The sequence below is a fragment of the Chlamydotis macqueenii genome, chromosome W (genome assembly GCF_036417535.1).
Source record: "Chlamydotis macqueenii isolate bChlMac1 chromosome W, bChlMac1.mat, whole genome shotgun sequence".
NCBI classification, from domain to species: Eukaryota; Metazoa; Chordata; class Aves; order Otidiformes; family Otididae; genus Chlamydotis; species Chlamydotis macqueenii.
Window position 1 is genome coordinate 32,598,637 of NC_141592.1, and position 12,406 is coordinate 32,611,042.

At 54.7% G+C, this 12,406-nt stretch overlaps 2 protein-coding genes across 2 annotated transcripts; both read right to left on the bottom strand.

The window, feature by feature from the left end:
• Positions 1-1,553: 1,553 nt before the first annotated feature.
• On the bottom strand, positions 1,554-2,243 carry LOC147596627 (olfactory receptor 6E1-like). Its single transcript, XM_086769481.1, is given in 3 exon segments — positions 1,554-1,709; positions 1,712-2,191; positions 2,193-2,243. Coding segments are annotated over 3 exon segments (687 nt in total).
• Positions 2,244-6,806: 4,563 nt separating this feature from the next.
• LOC147596628 (olfactory receptor 14C36-like) lies at positions 6,807-7,742 on the bottom strand. The gene has a single exon (XM_086769482.1). The coding sequence runs from the start codon at positions 7,740-7,742 to the stop codon at positions 6,807-6,809; it is 936 nt and encodes a 311-aa protein (XP_086625608.1).
• Between the last annotated feature and the right edge of the window lie 4,664 nt (positions 7,743-12,406).

Sequence of the window (12,406 nt, forward strand, 5' to 3'; positions counted from 1 at the left end):
TTTTTTTTTCTGTTTTCCCATTCTTAAATACGTTATCGCAGAGGCATTATCACGAGACATTCTGCTACCAATCGGCTTGGCCTTGGCCAGCAGTGGGTCCGCCCTAGGCCTGGCCAAGTCCCCTGAACAAAGGGGAGCGACTTCTAGCAGTTTCCTACAGAAGCTGCCACCTTAGGCCCCCCCCTACTAAACAAAACCATGACAATACCCAAAGCCCTGGCTGTAGCACCACTCCCTGAGCCAAGAGTTAACCTGCCAGATACGTCTGGCCCTTTCAGGTCCCTGCCCTTCGACCGGGAGGATTGACGAGAAGACCACCTGCGCCCCAGAGCCTTTGACTGTTGAACCCAGAGCCCTGAAATCCCTTTTGATGTTTCTCAGGCTGCTGCCAGCTGTGTCACTGGCCCCCACATGAAACACCAGCAGTGGATAATAGTCTGTGGGCCGTATGAGGCTAGGTAGTGTCTCGGTGACATCCCTGATACGAGCCCCCGGGAGACAGCACACCTCCCGAGAGAGTGCATCGGGGCGGCAGATGGGTGCCTCCGTACCTGTCAGGAGGGAGTCACCCACTACTACCACTCGTCTCTTTTTCTTGGTAGCGCTAGTTATTACACGAGCTGGGCGCGCTACCTCGCACGGCTCCCGTGCCTCCCCCGAGGTGCTGGGTCTTACTTCTTCAGTCTGCAGAGCAGCAAAGCGGTTCTGCAGGGGCACCTCGGGGTTCTGGGGAAGCTGATTCTTCTTCCTCCTCCTGCGCCTTGCCCTTGCAGCTTTCCATTCAGTGGCATCTTCTGCCTGCTTGCTGATGTCGTGTGTCAGTGCGGGGGGGTTGATTGGTTCACTGGGTGCTGCGGTTCCGGTGCAGACTGTGCCTGGAACCAAGCGTCCAGCTCCCTCTCCGCCTCCCTGATGTCCCGCAGCCTCCTGACTGCCTCCTGCAGCTCAGCCACCTGCCGCAGGAGCCCCTCCACCTGGGCACACCTTCTGCAGTCAGGGCTGCCCCCTGCCCCTGCCCCGGGAGCAGGGTCCAGGCACTGCCTGCAGCCCAAGGTCTGCACCGCAGCCTCCCCCTTCAGCTGCTCCATCTGCATGGAGGCATCGACCGCCGCAGGGGGTGCCGGTACAGACCTTCCGGCCGGAGGTGCAGCCTTTGTTCTCAGGCGGGTGTTGGCCATGTCGCCCTGAGAGGCGTGAATCACCAAGTGCCCCGGGGCAGCGCCCTCACTGACACGCCCTTCCTGCGTGAACTGCCGCGCAAACTGCCGTGCCACGCTCTTCCTGACGCGCCACGCCCTGTTTGCCCATCCTGTTCGCCGCGCTCCAGGTCGCTGGCGCTCCCTAGGCCCTGCTTTATACGGGGAGAGGGGCTGGACCGCCGGTGCCCCCTGGCTCTGCCCACGTCTCGTCAGCCCCTCTCGCACGAGCTGCGGGCTCCTGGCGCCTCGCTCCGCTCCCCCTTGAGCTTCCCTGCCTTGGGAATCCCTTGGCTGCGCCGCGCTGTGCCGCGCCGCTGCGAATCGTGCCGACTCTGAAGCTGTTGCCTCGGTGACTCAAAGATGTAGAACACAGAAAAGGATGCCCATGTAAAATGCCAGAGTTAAACATAAGGATCTCAGCATGACAAATGATAAGAAAGCAGAGTCCATTTTCCAAAGCAGGCTCGTGTCAGAGCAGGACAGGTTGAATAAGGGGGAGCTGTCACAAAAAAGAAATGGTGGATCTTGTTTGAGCCACAGCAAGTCAGCTCGGAGAGGAGGACCAGGCGGTAACTCACGAGTGCGAAGCCTATGACCCAAGCAGCAACAACCAGGTGGATGCAGAGCTGAGGCTTCATGATGGCAGCGTAACACAAAGGCTGGCAGATGGCAACACAGCGGTCAAAGGACATGACAACAAGTAGAACAAACTCTGTACAGCCCAGGGCGAAATAGAAATAGGATTGGGCAAAGCAGCTGCTCAGTGAGATTGTTCTCCTACCAGACCTCAGGATCGTGAACAGTTTGATGCTTATGGACGATGTAAAACAGATTTCCAGGAAGGCCAGATTGCTGATGAAAAAGTACATGGGGGTTTGCAGGCGGTGGTCCACACACACGAGGAAAATGATGGTTGCGTTCCCCATCACTGTTGTCAGGTATATCGGCAGAAAGGCCAGAGAGAGAAATAGCTGTAGTCTTTGATCAAGCCCAGAAACCCCCCAGGATGAACCTAGTCACTGCAGTTTCGTTTTCAGGTCCCATGCTGAATTTCAATTCATCCTGTGGGACAGGCACCTGGCAAAAACCAAGTGTGATAGTTTCAGTCTGGATGAAAGAGTCTATCCTTCCTTCTCTGCTTCTTTCCTTTTTTGCAGCCTTCCTGTATAACACAGAGATAGTCCTTCAAGCATTTCTCACACTCTGATTTTTCCGTTTCACATTTTGGAGAGAGTCTTTTGTCTACCTTTTACAAACACTCATACAGAATTCTTTCTCCGGAACTGATGTGCGGATCAAACTCTACAACTCGGAGAGAGTTCTAAAGTAGGCATTTTTATTCGGCACCTGGTGCATGGGGGATCGCTCCTCCAAAAGCACGCACACCAACAGCACATTTTACCCCAAATTTATACGGTGCAGGTACACATATCCATAGGATTGCACAATACAGACATACATGTGCATAAGTGAGGCTGGGTTATTAAAAAACCACTTGCGTTAGCATTTCAGATCTGTCTCTGGTGGGCGTTTACTTCTTCAGCGGTCTGATCTTCCTCTAGATGAACTTTAGTCATTCACCCGTGCTCTCCTTTCACTGGGTGATTTCAGCAGTTTCTCGACTTCTGACTGAATGTGTGGTGGAACTAACATTCCATCCTTTGCTAGACATATTAGTCCTTGACACATACCAGTCCCTGATAAGCTTAAGTGAGTTTCAAGGCAAACAGGATTGTTAGGCATTCTCTAGCGGACAGTTAGTCCCCTACATCAAGCAATATTTAGCAGACCGTTAATTCCCTGTATCAGTTGGAGAGGCTGAGAGACATGAAGTTCTTTAGCCTGGTGAAGGGGTGGCTGAGAGAACAAAAGTAGTAGCTCAAAACAGCTTGAAAATTTCTTACTAAGATGATGGCACTATATTTTTGTGGTGAGAAACAGCATGGGAAGGAATAAACATCAGAAACTGCAGCTTTGGAGGACCAGAGTGGACCTGAGGATAAAGAAATGTCATCCTGAGGGTAATGCTGCGGTGCAAAAGTCCCTCAGAGGGATTATGGACCAGCCTGTGTCTTTGAGATTCAAGGAAGAACTCATGGGGATGGAGAGACACCAGTACAGGTAGGGACATCCTGTTGTGACAACAAGACTGGAGGTCTTTGTCCCCTTGGCTATGGCTGATGACCCTGCCATTGAGGCCTAACAGGAGACACATCATCCTCAGGGCAATGGGGCACTGTTGTCTACTCACACCCACCCCAGGAGGCCGGGAGCTGTGAAACCGTTCTCCTTCACTTGGCATTGCACCTCCTGCATGTGCAGGAAGAGCCCTGAGCAACACCGAAGGGACAAGAGCTCCCTTCCCTAGGGATGGGGCTCAGGCCTTGCTCATCATCTTTTGTCAAACAAACCAAGGGTTTTCTCAGCACCAGCGTTGCCTGGTCCTTACCTCTCCCTGCCTCTTATCATGGCCTCCAGTTATCTGCTGTAACAAGTCCATGGAGAGGGTGTGTCAGTCGTGGCCCTCAGAGGGACCCAGTAATGCTTCAGGGTCCTTTGGGTTTTGCTTCCGACTTTGACTCCTGGAAAGGTTTGTGCAAATCTCCTCGCAGTCGCTCAGGTTCATGGACTCAGAGCACCCAAAGCACCCTGGGGCTCATTACCGTGCAGAAAGCTGTCATGTGCCTTTTGGTGTCTACACATGTTTTCAAGTCTTCATGTCTTGTAGAGCTAAGTGGAGATGTTTCAGGGATGTAAGTAAAGAGGTCACAGAGTACTTAATAAAAAGTTAGCTTTGCTTCTTAAGGGCATTTTGCCTGCTTCTCCAGTCTGCTGAAGAAGGGAGAGCAGCGCTCTCCAATGGATGTTGATCCAGGCTGTCTCCTAAGGAGGTCTGGCAAGGAAGGAAAAGCAGTCCCTTGAACTCTGCTTGGACAACCTTGCTCCTCACCACCCCAAGCCCAGCAGTGCCCTCATCGGCCACCTGACAGAGAGGTAAGAAAGGACAGATGAAAACAGAATTCACGGTTAATTAGACTCCAGAAAGATGAAGCAAGTTTCTAACTCCCTGAGGCTCAAAGCAGAAACCAGACCGGTGAATGACCAAAGAGCCAGCAGATGAGGAAACCTGGGAGCCATGGGAAGGGCCTGCATTCATTTAGTCTGCTGAAAGACGTCCTTAGACATCAGGAGAGGTGGAAACACCGGAATGAGGAGGGACATGAAATAACAGACTAGTGGTGACGCACGTACAGGGGAAGGCCAATGCTTCTCCTCCTGCCATAAGTACACTTCCTCGCAGTTTCCATTCTGTCATGGTGGGGAAACATTGCAGTTTCTTAAAAGCGCTGGAATGCTACAGCTGAGGAAAATGTGCTTGTATGTTTTATCTAAATGTAAAAAATAAGACAGTGCACCTTTGCAGTAACATACTGGCTGTCTGACCATGAACAGGCAGTGCCACTTTTAGGGGCCCCAGGGTACCTGAGGTGCTGGGCTGGGATTGGCATCTGTCACACAGGACCTGTGGGAGACCAGAGCTCCTTGCAAGCTGCAGGTGAAGGCTGGGCAGGAGTTCCCAGGGCATCTGCGCTGGCACCGGGTGTCTGTGTCCCTGCAGCTGAAAATATTTGTGTCCTACATCCATTCCCAATCCTGGAAAACTTTTTCCATTTCAAAAAAAAAAAGAGAAAACCCAGAAAAGTGAGCAAAAGCTGGAAAGTCTGCTGACACATTCCTTTGCTTTGCATGTTTGTCTTCAGCTCTTCTTCTTTTCATTTGCATTGATATTTACTGACATCTGACAGCCCGACAGGCGCAAAAACACGATCATTCTGTGTGGTGCACAGAGCCCCTTGCCCCCTTCCCCACCCCCAATTCCTTGCCCAGGACTTTTCACTCTTTCACAGAGGGAGTCGCGCTGAGGTGCTGACTCTTCTTCACTGGTATAGAAATTGGTGTAAATGGTCACGTACAGCCCAGGAGATTTCCTGTCCCTAAACCAGAAGGTTTCTGCTCTAGTTAGAAACAAAGCTCAGCATCATCAAAAGATTATAAGAGAAGTGAGGTTGGAAGGGACCTTGGGACGTCTGCAGTCCCCCCTGTTCAGAAACAGGGTCAGACCAAGGTGTTCAAGGCTTGATTCAGTCCGAGTTACAAAACCCCCGAGGGCAGAGACTGCACCGCCTCTCTGGGTGACCTGTTCCAGCACTTGGCTGAGTTCCTTCTGTCCTGGCTGAACCTCTCCTCTTTCACCTTCCTCCCATTGTCTTTTCTCCTTCCACCATGCCCCACGGTGAAGAGACTGACTCTGTATTCTCCTTGACCTCCTCGTTGGTACTGTGAGGCTGGAATGAGGTCCCCCCAGCCTTCCCTTCTCCAGGCTGGACAAGCCCAGCTCCCTCAGCCTCTCCTCACAGGCAAACTGCTCCAGCCCCTGGCTGTCCTGAGGGCCCTGGCTGAACCCCCTCCAGCCTGCCAACATCGTTCCTGAATTGAGGATCTGAACACTGGATGGAGTGATCCAGAGAATGCCTTCCCTCCATCTCCTGGCCGTGCTCCTGGCCGCACAGCCCAGGATGCTGGTGGCCTCCCTTGCTGCCAGGGCACACGGCTGCGGCTCTGTCCTGCGTGGGGTTTTACAGACGGCCCTCCTCTGGGGTCTGCTGGGGTCTGGGCCAGGAGAGAGGCCGGACAGGGCGGGCTGTTCCTGGGTACTGGCACTGAGTGCAGCAGGAGGATGGAGCTGGCTTTGCAGCCAGACTCACCCATAAACCTGGGCTGAGCAGCCTGTGCTGGAAATGGCTGGTGGGAGACTGGAGGGTGATGAAGGTCCCGGGCCCCCTTCCCAGTCTGTCCATGCCACCCAGAGTGCAGACTGGCCGAGGAGATGGAGGCCAGCATCTCCCTGAGTCTGCTGGTGTTGTCTCAAAGAGATCCTTATTGCCCAGTTCTCACAGCCCCTGGGTGCCAGTCCCTGTCCCGAGCACGAGACTCCTCACTCGGGGGTCCCCTGGATGCTTCTGCGGCACCACTGACAGAACAGCCTGCCCGAACTGCTGCATGCAGAAATAGAACTGCTCTTCTGCAGGGGTGTCATCTGGGGCACGGCCCTGAGCTGGCGCTGCCGCTGTGCCAAGCACTGGTGCCCACAAGCCACAGAGAGACCATCCAGGAGATCGCTGTTGGTCATTGACCGTTTCCATTGGCACTGGGCACCCACTCCTGAAGGCTCAGCACAGGCCCATTCCCCAGCCCATTGCCCCATGCTCTCCTGTGCTACCCCAGGGAGAACCCCAGCAGCAGCTCATAGGGGCCATTTCTTCAGCCTGTTCCTGACCTCCACCCTGGAAGAAAAAACGCATCTCCAGACACTGGGACTGAGGAAATCCGTTTTATTACACATATGCGGCACAGGAGGCCAGTTGTGCGGTTGTGCCAGAAAAATGTACAAAGACCTCTGGCTCAGACAGGGTGGGTTCATGCACCTGGAAAAGTGGAGTGGATGTAGGCATTCCTGGACAAACCAGATTATCAGACATAAAATGCCCAAAAGACAGAAAGTTCCAGAAAGGAATCAGAAATCACTGCAGAAAAGGCACAAACAGCTTATAGGTACTGAGGGACAACTGATTCAATCAGTTTCTTCAGCGCATCTCTGAGCTCCTGGTTCCTCATGCTGTAGATGAGGGGGTTCACTGCTGGAGGCACCACGGAATACAGAACTGCCACCACCACGTCCAGGAGTGGGGAGGAGATGGAAGGAGGCTTCAGGTAGGCAAACATGGCAGTGCTGATAAACAGGGAGACCACGGCCAGGTGAGGAAGGCACGTGGAAAAGGCTTTGTGCCGTCCCTGCTCAGAGGGGATCCTCAGCACGGCCCTGAAGATCTGCACATAGGACAGCACAATGAACACAAAACAGCCAAAGAATAAACAAATACTAACCACAAGGACTCCAATTTCCCTGAGGTAAAAGTCTGAGCAAGAAATCTTTAGGATCTGAGGAACTTCACAGAAAAACTGGTCCACAGCATTGCCCTGGCAGAGTGGCAGTGAAAAGGTGTTGACTGTGTGCAGCCCAGCGTTGAGAAACCCACTGCCCCAGGCAGCTGCTGCCATGTGGACACAAGCTCTGCTGCCCAGGAGGGTCCCGTAGTGCAGGGGTTTGCAGATGGCAACGTAGCGGTCGTAGGCCATGACAGTGAGAAGAGAATACTCTGCACCCAATAAGAAGAATAGAAAGAAGACCTGTGCAGCACATCCTGAGTAGGAGATGGCCCGTGTATCCCAGAGGGAATTGGCCATGTATTTAGGGACAGTGGTGGAGATGGATCCCAGGTCAAGGAGGGAGAGGTTGAGGAGGAAGAAGTACATGGGGGTGTGCAGGCAGTGGTCGCAGGCTATGGCAGTGACGATGAGGCCGTTGGCCAGGAGGGCAGCCAGGTAGATGCCCAGGAAGAGCCAGAAGTGCAAGAGCTGCAGCTCCCGTGTGTCTGCGAAGGCCAGGAGGAGGAACTGGGTGATGGAGCTGCCGTTGGACATTGGCTCCCTCTGTGCGTGGGGACCTGGACAAGGAGGAAAAGGCAGTGAGAAGTCAGGGCACTCTTCTCTGACCAAAACCTATTCCAGTTCTCATGGAAAACCCCCAGAGTGCCTCTCCCTGTTCTGGAAGGTCCTTGGCAGGCTCCTTTCGTGAGGGCCAGGTGGTGCTGGCTGAGGGTGCCACTGGGAGGTGGGGGCTCTGCCCTGGGCTCTGAAGGTGTCAGTCCTGCCCTGCAGCAGTAGGCAAATAGGAGCACAGTGATCTCAGATTAAATCCACTTTTGATACCAAAGAGCTTCTCAGCATTGTCCTTCCCAATTCACCCGAACGCAGAGCAGAGCTGTGGGAATCTGGGTTTGTTTACTCTTTTCCAGTTGCCTCACCACCACTGAGGAGTGCTTTTGAGGCAGAAATCCTTGGCGTTCTTGCTGCGCTATGTGAAACACTGTGGGTGCTGACAGGCAAAGGATTGTCCCTTAGTGCAGGGTACGGAGAGCTGGTCTGTCCATCAGCCCTGCTCTCAGCTGCCCTTTCCCTGCAGCTCCTTGAGCCTGAGGAGGATCACACTCCGATGTTCCCCGTAGAAGAAACTGGACCGTGCTGAGAGCAGAGGAACCCAGTTTCCAAGTGCAGCTCTCCAGAACCCTCCACCCTCTCTCTGATTCTGCTGCAGGAGGATCCCAGCTCTCCCGTCCCAGCCTGGACACGCAGGGCTCATGGCAGCTGCCACATACAAGCGATGAGCAGCACTGTCATGGCCTCAGCGCTGATGTGTCTTCTCCATGGGGCTCCTCTCTGGGGCACAAAGAGTCCACGGGAGTGCTGTGACCTTGTGGAGGGCAGCCCGCATCTCAGCACCACTCCCAGGGCTAGAGTCCAAAGTCATAGAATCATAGAATCATAGAATGGTTAGGTTTGGAAGGGACCTTCAAAGGTCATCTAGTCCAACCCCCCTGCAGGGACCAGGGACATCCCCAAGTAGATCAGGTTGCTCAGAGCCTCATCTAACCTGGCCTTGAACGTCACAAAGATGGGTTGTCCTGAGGTGAGGGCCACCTCACTGCCAGCCCCCACACTGCAGAACCCAAAGCCCCAGGGGAGGGGGAGACAAAGGCAGCAAAGAAAGGAGGAGGAACACAGAGAAACAGCCCAGTGCTCCTGCCAAGGGAGGAAGGAGAGGGACAGACAGACAGGTGCTGGGGAATTTGTCCTCAGTGAGGGTCAAGCTGCCAAGAAGAAGACACAGCCTGACAGCCCGTGACAGCAGAGGCTGTGCTGGGTGCCAGAGGACACCAGGAGATTGCTCTGGGAAAGAGCCTGCGCTGCAGGGGATGGCAGGGAGCTGCCCAAATCCCCACTCCCACAGCGTTTCTGGCAGCAGCTCCCTCTCCCTCCCTGCCCATGTCTCTGCTGCCTGCAGCTGTCCCTGCTGGGAGCTGCTTCTCTGTCCCCAGGTCTCCTCCCTGCCACCGCTCACAGACCCCATCCCAACCGCTATGTGCTCAGCTCTGCCCTGCAGACCCCTCCCGACAGCAGGGCACTGCCCGGGGGCATCTCTGCGTGTGCAAGGGCTAAGGAGCAGCTCCAGCACATCCCACAGAGGCCACCGACGCAATGCTGTCGTGCTGTCTGTAGGCTGAGCAGTGCCTTGGGGACTCCATGAGGTTTCACACAGACCTTCGATGTACTGGTGCAATGCTCCTACAGTCTCAGTGTCATGTCCGAATCCAACACCTCCACTACCCTTTCCCTGCCCTCTCTCCTCTCCCCCAGTGCAGGAGATGAACTGGGGGCCATGAAAGCAACTTTCGCCTCAGAGACCAACTTCATGGACCTTCCTGTGGAGTATGATGAGGTAGACCTGGCATCTCTTAGTGTAACAGCTAAGGTGTCTCAGAGCATTGTGCACGTCTGACAGATCCATTTCCTTTCCCACCCATCCAAAAAATACAAACCTTAATGCCAAGGCTCAGGAATGCAGAAAGTGAAGAAGGAAACCCTTGCTTTGCCTGTCATTTTTGAAAGCTCCTCTCCAGAAATGTCCTGGGTTTAATCTGGAGCTGATAGCAGCCCTTTCCCATGAAGAACGCTTGCCACAGCAGAAGGACCCTGACCTGCCAGGGGTCGCTCCTTCCTCCCACAGCTTCTCCCCACAGCAGCGCTGGGAGCTCCCCGGGCAGGCTGAGTGCTGACCCTGGCAGGCGGCAGAGTCCCTGCCCCAGCACACAGCCCCTGGGCTGCAGGGACCCTGCTCTGAAGGACAGCCCTGGGCACCCCTGCCTGCACACCCGCCTGCACAGCCCTGCAGCCATCCCTGGGAGAAGGCAGCCGTCGTGCCATGTCCCCCTGACAGTGCAGCAGGGAAGCCCTGCTCCGGAGCATGTCCTCCTCCCCTACACTGCCGAATCTCTGAGAGCTGTACTTACAGATCCTGTAATCTGTGAGATGTGCCAGCCTTCGAACATCCCTTCAGGAACCACAGCTTCACTGCCCTGCATGCAGAGACGTACTCTGTCCAGGGCTCTGAAGATTCCTCCCCCAGTGAGCTCTCAGCACCCTCCCAGCCCAGGCTGCCTTTCCCCTCTCTCTGCACCAGCCGTCTCCCCTCGCTGCCTGCAGGCAGAGCCCTCAGCCCTGCTGCGCTTGGCAGAGGAGCTGCTCCTGGGCAGAGCTGTCTCTCTGCAGCGCTGCCCGCTTGCCATCAGCTCCCTCCATGCCAGGAGCCCAGCCCAGCTCAGCAGCAGAGGCCCAGCCCAAGGCGGCACTTTCTCTGTCCCCTCGGGGCTCCCTCCAGCTGTCCCTGGGGCTGCAGGGGAACCTGCTGGCAAACAGCCTGCAGCCAGCACGGGCGTTTTGCTCCTCAGCTGGGAGAGAAGAGTCACGTCTTTTCAAGCACTGCCATTTTCCTGCTCACAGACAGAGTCAGCTCTAAATATCACCTGGCCTTGTTCCGTCAGCAGGCAGAATACCCAAAGTGAGGGATCTCCTCTACCCCTGCTGAGGGAAGGGATTCAGCGCAGTCAGTGCAGGCATCTCACCCTGGGTCTAGTCCTGGTGCTACAAGAGAACGCAGCTCCCTTCCATGCACACCACAAACCCACAGGAGCTGGGATTCCTCTTGCCCCTGTTCAGCTCAGCACAAAAGGGCATTTGCCTGTGAGCTCCTTCTCTCAGCTCCCCTCCTCCTTACTGGAGATGGAGGGCAGCAGGGAGTTCTTTAGATGCAAAGCCCTGGTGACAGCTGAGGTGCCCGAGGTGGCCCAAGCTTTGTGCAGGAGACTGCAGGCTCAGGTGGAGCAGTTCTTAGGGACAGGGCAGTGTCTGGGGCTTCACCTTGGAGGCTGTTGGGAAATTCCTTTGGCAAAAATGACAGCAGGTGCCCACGTTTAGGATAATGAAACCTCTTCCTATTCAGGACATGCATGGAAACCTGTAGAGGTGTCTTTCTGCCCCGCTGGAGTTATTTTGCACACGGAGAGCTGTGATTCTCTCTTTCCCTTCTCCACCACCTTTATTTGCCAGATCTCCACTGACCATAATGTCTCACGTCCTCCTGCCAGCACTGTGCAGCCCAGGCCTTCTTCCCTCTGGATCTGGTGAGAGCAGGGTTTGCTCACTCTGTGGGCACCGACACTGTTGAGGAGGGGGAGTGAGATCGTGGCTGAGTGGGCATCTGGCCGCAAGCCAAGGTCAACCCAGCGCACACCATCTCGCACAATGCTCTTGTATGGAACCTTGGAAGCTGCAGTCTTGAGAGGTGGGCAAAGAGGGGAGTAAAAGAGTGATTGGATGCATTGGGGTCTCTCCTGGGACTTGATGGTGTTATCAGTGTCCCGGAATAGCTGACAGAATTTGCAGATGACACGAAACGGAGGCAAAGGAACAAAGTATACAGTGGAGGGCTGCCTTCTGGAGGAAACTCGACAGGTTGGAGGACTGGCCCAACAAGATCTTAACGGATTTCAGAGAGGAGAACTGCCCAGGAGATGAAGGGAAGGGATTCTCCCCCTCTATTCAGTGCTCACCAGACCACGGGCACAGTACTGCACTGCGTTTGGGGCCTCCTGCCCCCAGGACAGGAGAGACACTGATTGACTGGAGCACGTTCAGTGGAGGGTCACCAGTCCAGGTGTGTGTCAGTGTGCAGGCGGCTGGAGAACTTTCCACCTGAGGAAAGTCTGAGGGAACAGGGACTGTTCAGCATAGAGACAAGAAGGCTTCTGGAATCTTCACAGCAGCATTTCAGAACCCATCAGGCAGTTAAGATGGAGCCAGACTCCTCATTGTGATGCGTGGTGGGAGGACGAGAGGCAAGAGACAAAAGCTGAAAGGATGTTCAGGTGGGAGATGAGGACCATGAGGTCCATCAGGTCATACTCATGAGGTCACACAGGCACTGGAAAAGATTTTCCTAAGAGGTTGGGCATTCCCCATCCTTAAAGGTTTTCAAGTCTTCATTTCCACTAAAGATGGCCTCCAAACAATGAAAAACCACTCTTGCTCATGCCAGAATGAAGCAAAACCCTATGGCACCAGCACAAGCTCTGCCTCCCCAGGGCCCCCTCCTCTCCATGAGAGAGGTCTTCCACCAGCCCCACACTTCTTCCACCTTCAGCCCTCACAGTTGCACAGGCATGGCCTGCCTACAGGCCTTCACCACCGTC